Source organism: Dendronephthya gigantea, unplaced genomic scaffold (assembly GCF_004324835.1).
Source record: "Dendronephthya gigantea isolate DGI-Jeju-01 unplaced genomic scaffold, DenGig_1.0 000079F, whole genome shotgun sequence".
In the NCBI taxonomy this organism is placed as follows: domain Eukaryota; kingdom Metazoa; phylum Cnidaria; class Anthozoa; order Malacalcyonacea; family Nephtheidae; genus Dendronephthya; species Dendronephthya gigantea.
The window spans coordinates 399,820-418,183 of NW_021163089.1; the positions used below are offsets into that span (position 1 = coordinate 399,820).

At 36.3% G+C, this 18,364-nt stretch overlaps 7 protein-coding genes across 8 annotated transcripts; 4 read left to right on the forward strand and 3 right to left on the reverse strand.

Moving 5' to 3' along the window:
* The first annotated feature begins 70 nt into the window (after window positions 1–70).
* LOC114532547 (acetyl-coenzyme A synthetase 2-like, mitochondrial) lies at window positions 71–4,000 on the forward strand. Its single transcript, XM_028554079.1, has 14 exons — window positions 71–573; window positions 743–839; window positions 1,035–1,181; window positions 1,270–1,322; window positions 1,392–1,567; window positions 1,642–1,794; window positions 1,875–2,160; window positions 2,257–2,349; window positions 2,533–2,645; window positions 2,713–2,839; window positions 2,967–3,094; window positions 3,324–3,387; window positions 3,557–3,678; window positions 3,824–4,000. The coding sequence occupies exons 1-14, from the start codon at window positions 258–260 to the stop codon at window positions 3,983–3,985; spliced, it is 2,037 nt and encodes a 678-aa protein (XP_028409880.1). The 5' UTR covers window positions 71–257; the 3' UTR covers window positions 3,986–4,000.
* Window positions 4,001–4,224: 224 nt separating this feature from the next.
* Window positions 4,225–5,082, reverse strand: LOC114532341 (nicotinamide N-methyltransferase-like). The gene has a single exon (XM_028553826.1). It carries the CDS (start codon window positions 5,080–5,082, stop codon window positions 4,225–4,227), a length of 858 nt encoding a protein of 285 aa, XP_028409627.1.
* A 351-nt stretch (window positions 5,083–5,433) lies between these two features.
* Window positions 5,434–6,813, reverse strand: LOC114532549 (nicotinamide N-methyltransferase-like). Its single transcript, XM_028554082.1, has one exon. The coding sequence runs from the start codon at window positions 6,590–6,592 to the stop codon at window positions 5,738–5,740; it is 855 nt and encodes a 284-aa protein (XP_028409883.1). The 5' UTR covers window positions 6,593–6,813; the 3' UTR covers window positions 5,434–5,737.
* Window positions 6,814–7,511: 698 nt separating this feature from the next.
* Window positions 7,512–9,632, forward strand: LOC114532458 (steryl-sulfatase-like). Of its 2 annotated transcripts, none has more exons than XM_028553964.1 (3): window positions 7,512–8,675; window positions 8,817–9,125; window positions 9,294–9,632. In XM_028553964.1, exons 1-3 carry the CDS (start codon window positions 7,556–7,558, stop codon window positions 9,572–9,574), a joined length of 1,710 nt encoding a protein of 569 aa, XP_028409765.1. In that variant the 5' UTR covers window positions 7,512–7,555; the 3' UTR covers window positions 9,575–9,632. The 2 variants fall into 2 exon arrangements, with proteins under 2 accessions (XP_028409765.1, XP_028409766.1); XM_028553965.1 differs by having other exon boundaries at window positions 7,512–8,462.
* Window positions 9,633–9,753: 121 nt separating this feature from the next.
* Window positions 9,754–14,575, forward strand: LOC114532457 (digestive organ expansion factor homolog). The gene is made up of 21 exons (XM_028553962.1): window positions 9,754–9,914; window positions 10,015–10,090; window positions 10,411–10,452; window positions 10,597–10,770; window positions 10,838–10,949; window positions 11,023–11,120; window positions 11,229–11,333; window positions 11,431–11,488; window positions 11,568–11,623; window positions 11,711–11,796; window positions 11,908–12,094; window positions 12,209–12,287; window positions 12,413–12,569; window positions 12,657–12,753; window positions 12,945–13,030; window positions 13,106–13,188; window positions 13,302–13,378; window positions 13,465–13,536; window positions 13,642–13,772; window positions 13,877–13,975; window positions 14,136–14,575. Exons 1-21 carry the CDS (start codon window positions 9,781–9,783, stop codon window positions 14,377–14,379), a joined length of 2,253 nt encoding a protein of 750 aa, XP_028409763.1. The 5' UTR covers window positions 9,754–9,780; the 3' UTR covers window positions 14,380–14,575.
* Window positions 14,544–15,273, reverse strand: LOC114532463 (mediator of RNA polymerase II transcription subunit 9-like). Its single transcript, XM_028553971.1, has 3 exons — window positions 15,154–15,273; window positions 14,914–15,041; window positions 14,544–14,828 (listed from the first exon to the last, which is right to left on the reverse strand). The coding sequence occupies exons 1-3, from the start codon at window positions 15,271–15,273 to the stop codon at window positions 14,762–14,764; spliced, it is 315 nt and encodes a 104-aa protein (XP_028409772.1). The 3' UTR covers window positions 14,544–14,761.
* Window positions 15,274–15,305: 32 nt separating this feature from the next.
* Window positions 15,306–17,766, forward strand: LOC114532460 (3-hydroxyanthranilate 3,4-dioxygenase-like). Its single transcript, XM_028553967.1, has 12 exons — window positions 15,306–15,482; window positions 15,876–15,957; window positions 16,024–16,107; window positions 16,182–16,244; window positions 16,332–16,375; window positions 16,456–16,545; window positions 16,642–16,685; window positions 16,793–16,866; window positions 16,943–17,014; window positions 17,085–17,150; window positions 17,263–17,345; window positions 17,428–17,766. Exons 1-12 carry the CDS (start codon window positions 15,388–15,390, stop codon window positions 17,492–17,494), a joined length of 864 nt encoding a protein of 287 aa, XP_028409768.1. The 5' UTR covers window positions 15,306–15,387; the 3' UTR covers window positions 17,495–17,766.
* Window positions 17,767–18,364: the final 598 nt, after the last annotated feature.

Consider the following 18,364-nt stretch of genomic DNA (forward strand, 5'->3'; position numbering starts at 1 on the left):
TAATGGGGGGTGATTTTGTTACAATATTTATCCGTCTCGTGATTGGTTCTCGGCAATGACCATATGTAAATGACCATAATCACCAATACCACACATGGATACGAAATCTATCAGATAATATTGAAAGCATCCATACTAAATAATAGAACAATAATAAGTTATAATAGATTAGTAAAATCGGAATTATTTGATTATTACACTATTTCTGAAATTTAATTTGAAACAAATCAAGAAATTCTCATATTGCATTTGGTGTAATGGCGAGTTTACAGCGCACACGGAGTGCAGTGCGGTTCATTTCTCGTGCGATTTCTGGAAATTCAAGAGCGCCATTCACTCGACAGGGCCAGAAACGTTTTCTGTGTTCAAGCAACAAATCAAATTCACGGCTTGCTTTTGTGTCGAGCGAACACGATGAGATTTATAAGCGTAGTATCAACGATCCTTCGACATTTTGGAGAGAACAGGCCTCCAGTCGTTTGCAATGGATTAAGCCTTTTACCAAAGTTATGGATTGTGATATGAATATTGGTCAACACAGGTGGTTTATGGATGGTCAACTAAATGTGTCAGGTCTGTTTCAACATCTTGTCATATCAGGAGAGCTTCTTAATTACTACCATGTTAATTGATAAGTTGTTATGATGAATGTGTCCATTTCATTGTGTGTCCAAGGATTTGCTAAATATTTTTAACAATAATTAAACTTTACACAACAAACTTTCTGTTTAATTTCCATTAGAAAATTGTTTGGACAGACATGTCGAGAAGAATCCAGATAGCGTGGCTTTCATATGGGAAAAGGATGAACCTGGGACACATGAGACTCTTACTTATAGGTTGGTAGAATGCACAAGGATTGGGTGCAGCAATGCAGACCCTTCACATGAAAGAATTCTTGCCTAGGTTTGATGTGACTTGAAATTTCCATCTTGGAATGACATTTAGTAATGCTCATGAAGTATATATACTCCTTGAGAAGCAGTCATGTGCTAGTACTACCATAAATTTGCACCCCTTATATCACTTTGTAGAGAGTTGTTGAAAATGACATGTCAGATAGCAAACATGTTGAAAAAACATGGTGTGAAGAAAGGAGACAGGGTGTGTATATATCTGCCAAATTGTCCCTTAGCTGCCGCTACGATGCTTGCCTGTTCTCGCATTGGTGCAGTTCATAGGTATGTCCATTTAGCACTGAAACTCTTTCACCATGATTCTTTCATGCTCATGCCTGATCTTTGCTCTAGTTTCATTTTATTTTTGTAGTGTTGTTTTTGCTGGATTTAGTGCAGAAGCGCTGGCAAATCGCATAACAGATGGTGGGTGATTACCTTGCAGTATTGATTGCACTTGTAGTAGAGTAAACCTCAGTTATTTGCTGTTTTTAGCTGGAGCAGAGATTGTATTTACTGCTGATCAGGGAGTGCGCGGTAGTAAGACAATTCAGTTGAAACGAACAGTAGATGAAGCAGTGAACAAGTGCTCAGGTGTAAGGCATGTCTTTGTCATGTCAAGGACAGGAGCTGATGTACCTATGGGCAAGAATGACATCCCATTGGAGAAGGTAACAAACCCAGCTGACTTCTTCATGCTTTCTCAATGGCATTTTGTTTATTTTCTGATGATAATTCATTGCAGGCAATGTCACAGGAAAGCACTGAATGTCCTGTTGAACCAATGAACAGTGAGGATATGTTGTTCTTACTTTATACCTCAGGAAGCACAGGGAGACCAAAAGGAATTCAACATTCACAAGCTGGTTATTTACTGTATACTAATCTCACATTTCAAGTATGTGAACAGCAAAAAATTCTGTTTTAAAATACTAAGATTTATAAACATGTTGATTTGCTCTTTAAACCTTGTTTTAGTATGTTTTTGATTATAAACCTGGAGATATATTCAGTTGTGCTGCAGATATTGGTTGGATAACCGGGCATTCTTATGTCGTTTATGGTCCGTTATCAAACGGTGCAACCTCGGTTCTCTTTGAGAGTATTCCAACCTATCCTGACCCTGGTCGATACTGGGAAACTGTTGAAAGATTGAAAATAAATCAGTTTTACACTGCTCCGACTGCTATACGACTCCTGTATAAGTATGAAGATGAGTGGGTGAAGAAATATGACAGATCTTCCTTACGGATCCTAGGAACAGGTATAATAGAACCTGTAGTTTGTGCACATGGTTTTTTCAGGTAAAATGACACGACATGACAAAGAACAGTATCTCATTATGTATTCTTCTTTCCAGTGGGAGAACCAATCAACGCTGAAGCCTGGCATTGGTACAATGAAGTTGTTGGGGAGAGTCGATGTACAGTTGTGGATACTTGGTGGCAAACAGGTATAAACAGTGGTTGCATATGATTGCACTTCATAATTTTCATGCCTTGTGCGTGTTTATTACTATTTTTTATAAATTAGAGAATGTGGGAGAATTTTTTCCTCGTTACGTTCCCTGAAGGTAGGCAAGCCAGGAACTTTGTTTTAGAGTTTTTCATAAAAAGAGTAACTTTTTATTGTCTAGAAACCGGGGGGATTTTCATTGCTCCCAGGCCCTCATCAGACAACTCAGCACCAAAACCAGAGTTTGCGACCAGGCCCTTTTTCGGAGTAGAACCTGTTCTCTTGGATAGCGAGGTATTTATGGCGGCCTTGTTTGTTATTTCATTTGCCTTTCCAGATGTTTAATTTTGATTCATTTTAGGGAGTTGAACTGCGAGGAAATAACGTGTCTGGCAACTTATGCATCCGTGGCTCCGTTCCGAGTATGGCACGAACAGTTTATGGTGATCACCGACGATTCTTAGAAACATATTATACAGCCTTCCCAGGTAAACTGTTCAGTATTGAAGACCAGGTGAAAAATGTCCGTGATGAGATGGCAGATCAGACACAGCACTGAACACGTGGCACAGATGCTCAGCAAGACACTTCTTAGGGGTTATTGCTTCATTACAGGTTATTATTTCACCGGTGATGGGGCATTGAGGGATGAAGACGGACACTATAGGATAACTGGTAGAGTTGATGATGTCATCAACATTAGTGGACATCGTCTGGGAACAGCTGAAGTCGAGGATGCCTTGGTAGGTTCAGCCTGGAAACCATTGTTAGTTTAGCGTTGTGTTAGGAACGATTTAATTTATAGTTGAAAAATTCTTCACATCGAAGATTCTGAACAAAGATCTTCTGCAGCTTGAGGATTACAACAGAATGAAACCTATAAAGTGAACTTTATACTTCACACTACAGATTTGAGACCAGAGACCTCTCCTTTGTCGGTTGTGTAAACTGAAAATATTCTGCTCTTTTTAGGATAACCATCCAGACGTTGCGGAGAGTGCAGTGGTTGGCTTTCCTCACGACATCAAAGGAGAGGGTATAACTTTAAATAATTAAAATGTGCTGATATTTTGAATATTAAGCAAACAGTTTCTTCAGAAACAATTGTGCTATGCGATGTCATACGACTGTGTGTTTCACAGATGTCTCTCGGGTTTTTGATCACTAGTTAATCGCTGTAGTTTTAATCGGCTGTTTTTCCTCAGGTATTTATGCGTACGTTACTTTGAAAGAGCACGCAACGATCACGCCTGAAAATCTACGTCTGGAGCTTAAAGAACTTGTGAAGAAAGAAATTGGTTCATTTGCTGCACCAGAATTGATACAGGTATTTACAACGCCTAAAACTAACTATGGCCCTGGTAAATTAATGCAAGGGCTGTAAATCTTCAGTTGTGGAAGAGATGTTGTAGAGATTGTCTTAACACAGGTTTTCAACAGTGAAAAATTGATGATAGTTCCTCGTTATTTAGGTAGCCCCAGGCCTTCCTAAAACCAGATCGGGGAAAATAATGCGACGAATTTTAAGGAAAGTAGCTGCGAATGAATTTGAAGATTTAGGCGATGTTTCAACTCTGGCAGAACCTTCGGTTGTGGAGGGGATTGTTAATGAGCATAAGAAAATAGTTCAGTGAAGTTAAGATACGATAAGTTTGAATCCGAATTCACAAGCAACAAATTAGGGCAAAATATTCTATTCTGCGTTACACCATACATAAATTAATGACATAATCATTTAGGTAAATACTGTAAATATATTTTTAAGGAAAGACGAATTAAATACAACAGGTGTAATAGTAATATATTTTTGGTAATATTGAAGGTCAGCTTGAATGATTCAGCCAAGCGTGACAATCAGATTAATACTGTAATTTCAAATTTTACAAGATCGTCCATAGGTAAAAAATGTTGCTTTACAATCAGAGATGTTCGCCTCTGACCAAGTGACAGGGATTGTTGTAAAATTTTCAATTTTCATTCCCGCTTCATTCATCGCTTCTTTTACCATTTTCTCATTCAAGGGAAAAGTATAAAATTTCTCTTTTCCTACGAAGTAATAAGTCTGCTCCAACACTCCGTACATGAATAAATAACCATTTGGTTTGAGCAAATTGCAAAGCTTTGCAACAGTATTCTTGTAGTGCTCTTCAGACGTCACGCATGCCTCCAGACACAAACTAGTGCCAACAAAATCAAATGGTTTGCCAACATCATCGTGCTCAAGTTGAACTATTGGTGTCTTGGTTACATCACAGGGTACGATTGATTTTATTTTTTTCTTCAATTCATTAGCACGATGGAGTAAAGCATCCTGCTTCTCTTTCTCCGTTGACTCGACAGGAATTTTATTTTCTTGTTGTTCGAGCTCCGAGATGACTTCAAATAAAGGCATCCAGTCGTGGGAATCAGGTTCACCAGCAATCCATGATTTCACAGCTTGTCTATTTGCTTCTGTATACTCTGAAAATACGATGTGATTCACTTTCGGGCAGGCAAAAGCAATGTTTGTTATTGACGGTCCACCACCGTACTCAAGATAGCGAAATTCGCCAACTTCCGTCTCTGACAAGGACTTAAAATTCGACCAAAACTCGTGCAATAGTTTAAGAAACGGCAGTGCTGCTGACAAATCACTGTCATCGCCTTCTTTGAATTGTGAGTAGCATATTTCTAGATAGATTTTTGGATCGAAGTAGGAGTGATAATCTTCTGGGTATCTCAAATTGGCCATTGTGCTCAGCTCAGTAGTTCACTATCAACTTGAAACTTGATCCTCCGACAAACTGTACATTCAACCACAGTGATTCATTCTCGTTTCCAGCCTTCCAGGGTCATAACCATGATGATTCTCACTTTCTGAGAAGTTTCTTTGACCGAGGTAAAAGTTCTCAATAACTGTCAATACTCGGCGATATTGTATAAACTATGGTAAAAGTGTTTCCTTAAGGCTATATCTCGAGTTCGCTATGTCCGTATCTGTGGCAACAAATGACGACCTAATTGTAATTTTTTGCCTTTAATTAACGAGGTATTTTGCATATCTTCAAGAACGAATGAATTTGAAGATTCAGGCGATATTTCCAGTCTAGCAGACCCTTCGGTTGTGGAGGGGATTGTCAATGAGCATAAAAAAATAATTCAGTTAAGTTAGAATACGATAAGTTTGAATCCAAAATGACTAGCAAAAAATTAGAGCAAAATATTCTATTCTGCGTAACACCATACATAAAATAATGACATAATCATTTAGGTAAAAACTGTGAATACATTTTTAAAGAAAGACGAATTAAATACAACAGGTCTGATAGTAATATATTTTTGGTAATATTGAAGGTCAGCTGGAATGATTCAGCCAAGCATGGTAATCACTAATACTGTAAATTATTTCAAATTTTACAGGCTCGTCCATAGGTAAAAAATGTCGCTGTACAATCACAGATGCTCGCCTCTGCCAGTGTGACAGGGATTGTTGTAAAATTTTCAATCTTTATTCCCGCTTCTTTCATCGCTTCTTTTACCATTTTCTCATTCAAGGTAAAAGTATAAAATTTCTCTTTTCCTACGAAATAATAAGTCTGCTCCAAAACTCCGTACATAAATAAATAACCATTTGGTTTGAGCAAATTGCAAAGCTTTGCAACGGTATTCTTGTAGTGGTCTTCAGACGTGACGCATGCCTCCAGACACAAACTAGTGCCAACAAAATCGAATGGTTTGTCAACATCATCGTGCTCAAGTTGAACTATTGGTGTCTTGGTTACATCACAGGGTACGATTGATTTGATTTTTTTCTTCAATTCATCAGCACGATGGAGTAAAGTATCCTGCTTCTCTTTCTCCGTTGACTCGACAGGAATTTTATCTTCTTGTTCGAGCTCCGAGATGACTTCAAATAAAGGCATCCAGTCGTGGGCATCAGGTTCACCAGCAATCCATGATTTCACAGCTTGTCTATTCGCTTCTGTATACTCTGAAAATACGATGTGATTCACTTTCGGGGAGGCAAAAGCAATGTTTGTTATTGACGGTCCACCACCGTACTCAAGATAGCGAAATTCGCCAACTTCCGTCTCTGACAAGGACTTAAAATTCGACCAAAACTCGTGCAATAGTTTGAGAGACGGCAGTGCTGCTGACAAATCACTGTCATCGCCTTCTTTGAATTGTGTGTAGAATTTCTCTAGATAGGTTTTTGGATCGAAGTAGGAGTGATATTCTTCTGGGTATCTCAAATTGGCCATTGTGTATCAGTAGTTCACTATCATCAACTTGAAACTTGATCCTCCAGACAAACTGTAGATTCGACGTCAGTGATTCATTCTCGTTTCCAGCCTTCCAGGATCATAACCATGATTCTCAGTATTCTGAGAAAGTTTCTTTGATCGAGGTAAAAAGTTCTCAATAATAGTCAATACTCGGCGAGTGTTTCCTTAAGGCTAGATCTCAACTGAGTTCGCTATGTTTGTATGTTTGGCAACAAATGACGACCTAATTGTCATTTTTTGCCTTTAACGAGGTATTTTGCATATTTTCAAAGACGATTGTACAGATACAATATTAGCTTATGGGTTTTACAATAAATAATACACAGTCCGTTTTCTTAATTTTCGAAAGTGCAATACCGTTGGCAATACTTGCGATGAACTGATGAAGTATTGTTGATTTACTTGATTATGATATAAACCACCTACAAATGTAACCAGACATTCATTTTCCTTTTTGCAACTATCAAGTTTTAAAAGATTATTCAGTAAAGCCTGGTTTGCACTCATTCATCGACATGTTTTGTCTATCCAAGAAAGTTATCTACTTCATTGTCCGTAACTAGAACGATAATTGGGGGGTGTTTATTCATATATTCAGTTCTGCCCGACGGGTTTCTTTTGTAAGTGCAATAGCTTACTGCTTACAATAGAAATCCGTCGGGCAGAACTGAATATATGAATAAACACCCCCCAATTATCGTTCTAGTTACGGCCCTGTTCATTGATCATGGACAAAGTCAAAGGATCGTACAACATCGCCGATGAGTTAGAACATATAAAAACAAGGCTTAAAAGTTGCCTTTTACTCTGGACAAATAATTTCAATGATTTTTCTTCAAGGAAAAGCAGATGGTAATCATGGTATGGTGTAGTACAGGACCACAGGTACAGCAGACGTTGTATACATGAAGTATCCGCTCCATACTGCAATGGCGGACAATGGAAGTGAAATTTATTTATGTGCTGTATGTGGTTCTTTTGCTATTTTCTCCAGGATTTTTTTACATCCATTCAGTTCTCGGTGGAGTGAAGAAACCTAACGTAGTGCTTATTACTGTGAATCATTTTGGGCTCAATACTTTGGACAATTATCGGGGATATTTGAAAAATATAAGGAGACTTTCTGAAGAATCAATCCAGTTCAGCCATGCTTACTCGCAACTTTATCCGACCTCATCAAGAGCTGCTTTACTAACTGGCCGTCTGCCGGTCAAAACTGGAATGCTGAAGGGCAGATTTCTTCCATTTAGTTCTCTGCCTTCCATAGCATCTTCAGGAGGACTGCCATTGAATGAAGAAACCTTAGCAGAATCCTTAGAAAAGAACGGTTATACAAACAAGTTTATAGGTTTGTGGGATCAAGGTTTGGGAAAAAAGGGAAAGTACCTCCCATTGAAACAAGGGTTCAGATCATGGTTTGGTATTGTGACACAGCACAGTTATTCATGCTCGAGTCCACCGATAAAACCTCATGATGGGGATGAAGCATTTGTAAATGAAGCCTTGTGGCTTTTTCTTTATGGATTATGCTGGTCCTTATTCATAGCAACCGCACTATGGTGTCTCTTCTTCCTCAAAGCTAAATTTTTATCCTTGTTGATTATTCTGGGTGTCGTCTTGTATGCAACAAATAGCAATGCACCTTTTATTGTTGTTAAAAGTTGTGTGCTTTTCAGAAATGACCAAATTATTGCTCAACCGTACAATGTTGAAAACATCACCTTGCGCTTCACCGACGATGCTTTGGACTTTATCAAAACTGCAGCTAATCCATTTTTTCTCATGGTTAATCATCTTGCATTATCACAGCCATTGTTTACTTCACCGTTCTTTAAAAATACTTCAGGTAAAAATGACGTGATCTTGGATTCACTTGTGGAGTTGGATTGGAGTGTGGGGAGTATTTTAGCTGCAATTGAGAGTTCAAATTTAACTGATGACACTATTATTGTGTTCACTGCCCTCTCTGGAGAAATATATTCTAATAATGATAGGGTGTGCAATAGTTCTTTAAACAAGACAGAAAATAATGATGATTGTCATCCTAGGTTTTTCAGAGGTATATTTAGTTCATTTCCTTATTTAAACATTATCTAGTAAGCTATATATAAAATTTCCTGATATCCAGGATTGCACCCTACATGCAACATATACTAGGTATTCAAATTTCTTGCTAAGGAATTTGTTTCTATTATTCTAGAAAATGTCATGAGCGTCATAAGCAATTGGGAGAGGCATATTAAAGTACCACTGTTTATAAAATGGCCGAAATTTCTCAGTTATCATAGAGTGTTAAACCAGACTGTCACATTGATGGATGTCATGCCAACAATATTAGATCTGGCTAATGCAAGCTATAGTAGTGACACACTTCATGGGAAGTCTCTTTGTGGTGTAATTAATGGAACGACAGAGTCCTTGCATTCATACATATATCATTATTTAGACGTCACTCGGCCATCTGCTATTACTCACAATGAGTATAAACTACTTTATAGTACCATGTCAGGTAATTGTATCATCTGTAATTATCAAGCTTTAGAGAGAAAGGGCTGTTAAAGACATCTATATATTGGAGAGGTGTCTGTATTAGAGAAGTGTCTGATTGTGTATTTAATTAAGATTTGATATGCAATTAATTTGTAATAATAAAGATGAATGTTTCTTTGTTTTTTAGAACATGGAATTATTCACCATGACCCACCCATTCTGTTTAACATTAGAAAAGACCCAGGAGAGACTTCCCCTCTGATAAATGAAGACCATCTTGACATTGTGACAAATATATCTGAAGCAAGAGACAAACACTTAGAAAATAGAACACGAAAATGGATATCACAATTTGAATATCCAATATTACCCTGGCTATTTCCATGTGCCAATTTTCCTTATTGTCACAGGAGGGACATTAGCAAACTAAAACATATTTTCTATAATGAGAGTGGCTTGTTCAGTTAGTTATTGGAAGGTTTGAGGTATTTGCAACGAAAAATCATCATAAATTTGTTTTACAGTATCAAGTTAATTTCCAGTACACTGTTGTGAAATAAAATAACCGTAAATGAACTAGAAGCAGGGGGGGTTTGTTATAATGAGAGGAGGGGAGGGCCTCAAATCCAATATTCCGCCCACCCCAGCCCAGTCCATGCGTGGTCAAATTCAAAATGGCGGACCATGGTGCAAGTCTGGGTTTAACTGCTGGTAAGAGGAGAAAACGGAAAGGGAAGTCTTCTTTTGAACTTACTAAAGGCCAAATAAAGCATCTAAAAGAATATGGAGAACTACATCCTGTTGATCTGTAAGTTAGTAAAGAATATGCTTGCATTTTATAATGCAAGTGATTGCAATACAGTGATAACACGTTTTCATCTATGAAATCTTTGATTTGACGTTTTTAGGGATGAGAATCATGAAACACAAGAGACAACATTGAAGAAGCCAAAAAAGATGGAGAAGATTATTGATGATTCAATGGTATTGTATAAGGTCTTCATTTATAAGGTCTTAACATCAATTCCGCACTGACTAGGTAGCAGGCTGCCCCAGAGCACCCGGTTATGTTCTCACCATAAATATTAAACAAAATACTAAATGACTGGCAGGACTAGTTTTCTAGGATGTAAACAGACCGAATAATCTACTCATTTTAGAATTTTGTTTGATATTGGTGACAACAATATAACCGGTTGGTAGTTGCCGACTGATTAGTCATGATCAATCCTGGGAGAAATTAGGTGGACAGCTGCAAACTACGTGGTTGCATCTTTTGCTAATTTATTCTAAACATTTTGCAGCTACAGAAGCAAAGAAAAATGAATGATAAAGCACATGTACAGGTTTGTATTCCTATATGTTAATAGATTCTTCACAGTTGTCATTTTAACATTGAAGCTAGCAATTCAACACACATGGCAAATCGTTATGTGTTCTGGGTTTGCAAAGTAACCATAGCTCATATGGAATATATGTATAACTTGTAGGATGCTGACAAACAAGAGGATGATAATGTTGAAGAAATATCTGCTTACCAGAAGTTGGTTTCCTCGTTTGTCAATGCTGATGCTTTGAGAAAGAAAAAGAATACCAAGAAACTAACAAAGAAACTAACAAAGAAACTACATAAAACTAGCCCAGACGGAGTTATAGAAAAGAAAGTGAGTCAATCAACTGTGTTTTTTTATGAAACATACAAGATTGTTCATGGATATAATTTATATACAGGGAAAAGACTCAGAAACAGAGGACATTGGTGATAAAAAAATAGTTGAAAATGAGTCAGAAAATGAAGAAAATAGTTCAGACTCAGATGATGAATCTAAGCTTCTACGAGGAAGTATGTTTCGATTAATTCTGCTTTATCTTTTTCAGATGATTTTTATAGTTACACTGGTACTATTCTGTTTTAGGGACACAGCCTGATCCATTTTCACAACATTTTGAGGTTGATCTTGAGGAAGATATTGTTTCAAAGCTGGACAGCAATCCAACAGTTAAGCCAATAAAAGTAAATGATTTTTTCTTGGAGGATTAACCTCCTGAGCGACTTGAATAACCAACTTTTTCAGGTCATCCTAAATGTAACTATATTCCTGAGATACTTTTCAATCTTTAGACAACAGTTTTGAATGGTACAGCAGTTTATTATCCCTCCGTACCTGGACAACACTTAAAAGATTGCTCTTCTTCGGATTCACAGACAACTTTAGAAAGCCTATGGGTTTGTGTTTTGTCATATATTCTTTTTGTAATATTTTATATAATTTTCAATTGTGAGACCCTACATGTTATAATAGACACACATGGTTGATTTCTAGGTGAAGCCAAAACTTTGTCGAAACTGGAAAAACCTCACTCACGAGAACAGTCTGAATGGTAAGAAAGTCCAGTTATCAAACATCATAGCTGGGTTACTATATGAAAAAATAATGAAGTTTATATTGTTTTATCACAGGGAGAGGTTTCACTAATTTACAGCAAGAATTGTTTCCAATTATAAATTCATATCAGGTTCGTTAACTATGTTTTACGAGTTGATTTTTTGGGCTGTTTTTTTTTTATAAATTAATTAATACTGGTTGTTTTTTGTGCTTTTAGGATCTGTTTTACTCTAACCGTGATTTCAATAACGGGGAAGAAATACGAAAAATGTATTGTCTTCATGCGTTGAATCACATATTGAAGTAAGTCTTCTTCACCTAGTGATGGCAAATGAAGATTTAATTGGATTGCAGGAATTTATAGAAATTTTAAATGAGATTTTATTTCAATTCTGTATCTTGATGACTTAACAGAACAAGATCACGAATTTTAAAGAACAATGCTAAGATTGTCCAAGCACAAAAAGACAAGAAAGAATTATCTGGAGAACAGAGTGATCATGGATTAACAAGACCCAAAGTCTTGATAGTTGTGCCATTCCGTGATTCTGCTTTGAAAATTGTTGAAATATTCATGAAGTTGATGGCTGAAGAATCTGAGGTTAGACTTGGATGGAACTTGTGGTCCAACTTCCAATTTGCACATGTGTGTTCATGAGTTGAGAAGTGCACTTCATGTCCTGTATGATATATCAGCTATTTTTTTTAAATTTAGGGTCAAGTAATGAACAAGAAACGATTTTTTGAAAAATTCAGCGAAACTGAGACAGATGATGGTCCCCAAAATAAACCAGGTATAATCTTAGCTAATTGTACAATATCTATGCATTTAAATATTAAACTTTAATATTTCTTACATTTATTTATTAACAGAGAAATTTTGTTGATTCCATACTGATGTGGTTTTCTGTTATTCTAGATGATTTTAAGAAGATGTTTGCTGGCAATAGCGATGATTTCTTTCGAGTTGGATTGGTTATCATGAGAAAGACAATCAAATTATACACAGAGTTTTATTCTTCAGATATTATTATTGCCTCTCCTGTTGGATTGAGGTCAATCATCGGTGCTGATGGGTAAGATGTTGTAATTGATGTAAACCTAAAGATATTGTGTAGCAATGTAAAGTCAAAACATAATTGATGGTATCTTTCAAACGTTAGAGAGAAGAGAAGGGATTATGATTTTTTATCATCAATTGAAGTTTTGATAATGGATCAAGTTGATGTCTTCTTGATGCAGAACTGGGAGCATGTGCAGGTACAATTGATTGTTTCCATTTATCATATGTATGAAATAAACAGGATGTGTGCATGGCTAATTAGCTTAACCTATAGACTTGTTTCCTAAACCTTAAGTAGCCTGCATGGTAAGGATGTGACTAGATGTCCAATGTTTCTTAGCTTGGGCACAGCTCAATACTTCCCAGCTCATCTCTGCAATTTTCATAGCATGTGTTTGAACATCTTCACCTCCAACCTAAAGAATCACATGAAGTTGATTTCTCCAGAGTAAGAATGTGGAACCTAAATGGATGGTATGTGAAAAAAATCTTTATAATGCTGAGTTATTGAAGAGAGATCAGTTAGCATAATGCATATTTTCTTTTTAGGTCTAAATATTACAGACAAACAATACTTTTTAGCAGCTTTGTTACCCCTGAGATAAATTTTATTTTCAATAAGGAGTGCTTGAGTATCCTTTTATTGCTGAATGCTGAAGAATGCATACCTATATGTTCAGATATGGATTAGTATGTGTGTCTAAATTGAAAAGTTCAATGGAACCACATCCTTAACTCTACTCATATTATTCTGGAAAAATGAAAATTTCACTTCCAAATCAAGTTGGGTCTGTTTGTCAAGTGGTAGTCCAAATACCTCAGGTACAATTCAACTATTTCTGCCAAATGAAAAGAAGGGAATTTCTATCATCGTAATTTCATGTTATGAAGATATTTGTTTGTTTCAGATTTACCATAAAGTGGTTTCTCCAAGTCACAAGGAAATAGCTGAAAAACGATTTGAATTTTTTGTGAATAAGGTAAAGAGACAGAGCTGGGATCTTTGAGTTAAATGGAACAAGAATATCTAGATATTGTCTTTTGAATTCATCGTTGATATTAATAGTGATTTCTTTACTGCACAGATATTTCCAGATCTAAAAGGGGCCAGAGGAATGATGTCTCACACAGCTTTATTTGTTTCATCTTATTTTGATTTTGTGAGGTTAAGAAATTTCCTCAAAAAAGAAGAAATTGATTTCTTGCAACTTTCAGAGTAAGTAACTTCCATTGTTAGAGGTGGTCTGTATTTAGCGGCAATATTAATAGCTACACATAGCAGAGATTTTGACTGGTTGTAATTTGTGGTTTTATTCACAGGTACACATCACGAGCAAACATATCAAGAAGTCGGAATGCCTTCCTTCAGGGGACCACATCACTTCTACTTTTCACCGAAAGATTTTACTTCTATTATCGGTAGGGTTCCCCACCCATTATTCACAGGGCTGCCAGTAGAAAAGTGATGATGATTGCTCATGTCTAAGTGGAGGTTACAAAACTGTAGCCTGAACTTTCTTGTTGTAAAACGATAAAGTTCAATATTTTTAGTATTAAATGATCTTTTTCACCATCTTAGGTACCGAATCAGAGGAATAAAGAACATCATTTTCTACGAGCTGCCGTATTACGCTCATTTCTACCCAGAGATTGTGAACTACATGGACACAAGTTTTGGAAACAAAGAAATTAGTGCATCAAATTGTACTGTACTTTATTCCAAGTTTGATATGCATAAACTGAGTGCAGTTGTTGGAACACCAAGAAGCCAGCAAATGAATGCTTCTGAACAAACAGTTCACATGTTTGTGACTGGAGAATGACTTTCAAAAATGAGAATTAATTGTAAAAGAATTGGCTGGACAGTTGAACAAGAAGGTAATCTAAAGTTAATATCCTTTTTGATGAATTATTTGTAAGGACATCAGGGTATATTACAGTCTGTTAATCAGAGATATTTTTTATTTATTTATTTGAAAAATTCATGTATTTATTTTTGTAAATTATTATATTGAATGTCGTGCAATAAAGTCATTGCAATGGTTCATTCCCTCAATATCAAGGAGCTCAGTGTGTTTAGTAAGAGCCAGCTAGTCTTCTTGTTTGTCAGGAACGATGGTATCACAGCCTATGTTTTGTGACATTAGGTAAGGCTGAGACAAGGCCACATCTGAAACCACTACCATAGGATCCAGTGGAAGCAATTTACTGTCCTTGAATATTTGGATTCTGAGTAAATAATGGCAGTGTTCTGTATTGTTCTAAAAGCTCACTAGAGAAATAAAAAAACGTCAGCTTGAGGTTCAAAGTAATGGTACCAGACTACCAGTACCACCAATAAACCATTAAAAGATTACCATTTTTCTTTGTATTTGTTTTGATAAAATTCAAGCTCTCTCTTCTGTTTCTCCATGTTTGTATCAACACCTGGTATTTTCTCCAACAATTCACGACATGATTGTATCTTCTCATGGAAGACAGCTACCTGTTCGTTTAGAGATACATTAGAGTCTTAGATAATTATACCCCCGTCTTCCATATTATAACGAAGATTTTATAGTAAGCAGATAATCCAGTGTACTCAGAGCTAAAGATACCTTTCTTGTGACTTCATTAGAATCGTTTGTTTTTTCTATCGACTTAAGAATATCGTAAACTGCGGGTAACAGGCTAAACTCTTTGGGTAAATCAATATTTTGTTGTTCCGAGGCGGCCATCATGAATCGTATATCAACTCCCCCCCCCGGGACTGTGCAAAGTTGAACAGTTTTGTTGGTAACTGGAGATATTGGAGTTTTGAATTATTTCTTTGTCTCGTTGAAGATTTCATAATGGGTTCAGTGAAGCTGGGAAATCCTATTAACACAAATAAATGGTTGGAGGAAAATAAACCATCATTTGTGCCTCCTGTTTGCAACAAACTCATGTAAGATTGATACAGTTGATTACTGTACAGTTGATTAAAATTCCTAGGATTCCCAAATATTTACATAACATACGGTGCATCACATGTTTGAAAATTTATATTGCGTTTAGATTGCATTTTGTTTTAGAGGTGTCAATGTAACTGTTAGCTCATTTTTCCATATATACAATCTTGCAAGTCTCAATTATTCATTTAATTTAATTAGTAACAATTAATGTTTCTAATTAAAGATGTGGGTGGTGCATGGGTCTAAACTCTGGGTTGCACAAGGGTATATAGGTCATTTCTGAACTCTGGGTTGCACAAGGGTGTAGGTCATTTCTAAACTCTGGATTGCACAAGGGTGTAGGTCATTTTGTGCAAGTTGTTTATCCAACACTCCCTGGCATGCAGGTATGGTAAAGGTCAGTTGAAGATAATGTACGTTGGTGGACCAAACACAAGGAGTGACTTCCATATTGAAGAAGGAGAGGAAGTATGTTCATATTTGTGAAGTCACACAATGTTATTTGCTCTAATCAAAATTGTATTTTATGTATAGTTTTTCTACATGGTAAAAGGTAACATGTGTCTAAAAGTTATGGAACAAGGGAAGCCGAAGGATGTAATTATTAAAGAAGGAGAGGTTAGTGACGAGTTTGTCTAAAGTTTTCACATTTTATAAGCTTAAAAGTCAACCATGACATGTTGTTTCCACAGGTGTTTCTTTTGCCTTGTCATATTCCACATAGTCCTCAACGGTTGGAAAATACTGTTGGCTTGGTAAGACAATAATGATTAACACAATGAAACATGGATAAAAGTTGGATGAATTAGCTTTCTTTGACTGGTTCATTTCTCTTCCTTCAGGTTATTGAAAGAGAACGTGAAGAAGGGGAGCAAGATTGCTTGCGGTATAAACTGATGGTATACATTAATGTCAATTTATGTACCTTGATGCATTGTTTCAGGAATTTTTGCAATTTCTTATTAGGTATTACTGTGAGGACAATAAAACCATCTTGTTCGAGAAATGGTTCCATTGTGCAGACCTTGGAAAAGACCTGGTTCCAATTGTCAAATCGTATGTAATTTACACTGCATAAACTGTAGTTAAGATAACAAAATTTAGTCTGAAATTAATGATAAGAAGTCTTCATGCAATTGTTAACATTTGTAGATTTTTCTCTTCTGAGCAGCACAAGACAGGAAAACCAATTCCAGGTAATAAAATTAAAGTACGACTGGTAACCATGTATATACAAGGTGGTCAGACCAGAGCATGACATTTTACTAACACTTCAAGAATACAAATGTTTGTTGTTTTACAGGTACTATCACAGATAACCCACCATTTAAACTTGACACCACAACGAAACTGGCTGACCCATTCTCTTTACAAAAGGTATGAAGTACAGAAGTTATGTGAATTCTCAGGATGTTGTAATTAATTCATATTTATTCATATTATGAATTCATAGTGGGTTGAAGAAAATAAAGAGGAAATAAAAGAAAAAGGTTTGAAAGTTATTTTTGAAAGTAACCAAACCAAGGTGGGTCTAAATAAGGCTTTTTACAGGTTGTTTAATGCAAAGCTAGTGAAATTCTGTATCTCATTTCAAGGTGAGAGTGCATGGACCTGGTGAATATGCTACAGATGGAGAGTCTGAAACCTGGCTTTGGCAAATTGTAAGACTTGATAAATAGCCATTCATATTGCCATTAATCATGGTGTATTTACAAACATGCTTTACAATCAGGAAACCTGATTTTTCACATTCAATGAATTTTCTGTGTTTAGAATGGCAATACAAATTTCACCTGCAATGGTGCTGACACTACCTTTGTGGAAAGTGATGTCATTTTGATCCCTTCAGGAACCAAGTATGAACAAAATATAGAACAAACTATCGTCACTAGAGCCTAGAGGACTGTATTATTTTTTCACTCCCTGTTCTTTTTTTAGGTATTCATGTGTGATACAGCCAAATGGGTTGATGATTTCTGTAGTCATGGACCCAAAAATGAAATAAAGGTAGTTGAAGATGTCATGAAATTAATTGTATTGTGGTAACTTAAACACAGCACACCTGCAATTTAAGGTATTAGATACCTGAGAAACTTTAGCAGTGGAAAGATTGTAGACAACAAGTAAAACTTTATATCAATAAATATTAAAATATTTTGCAATAAACTGTTAAGTAACTACCAATACATAGGTTCTGTATACCATAAAGTACGTTCCTACATGGTAAGCCATCAAAAATAAATATATTTTTTTTATATTAACATTACATAAACCTCTCTAAAATAAATAGATATTCCAACTGTATAAAACTTTAACAACTCAATAACTCTTCATCTTCTGGTATTGCAAAAGCAGAACACGTTTAATAAATATGGTTTCCAACACGATAACGCCGATGTACCATAGAGGAGCATAGTCGAGGGTGATCAGCCCCATGAGGTGATAAGTTGTATAGTCGTGATAATCCCATGGACAAGCAGAAAACTGCCGTAAAAGGTATCCTGTTGAAAACTCCCATAGGTAGGTCCACGATAGATAAACCAGGCCTCGAATAGCTAGAGGAAGCTTCGTCTTTAGCGAGAGAAACATCTTCTCAATAGCAAAAATTGATATGGCGTAGATGGGAAAGGACCACAGCGAAGTACAGCCATGCAAAGTCCAGCCGAAATTGTATTTGCTATCCAAAAGATACCAAAGACCTGTGAACATCACTTCAGTGGAAAATCCTAGCATACCGTAGAAAAATAAGCGCGAAGAGACAGGAATACCAGTAGCGTCCCCCATCTTTGTTTGAAATTTCTTGTACTGTAAACAAATGTACCGTGCCAATTCAAGGTCTCACGCCGTCAATTTGTATATATCAACGGGTTTCATA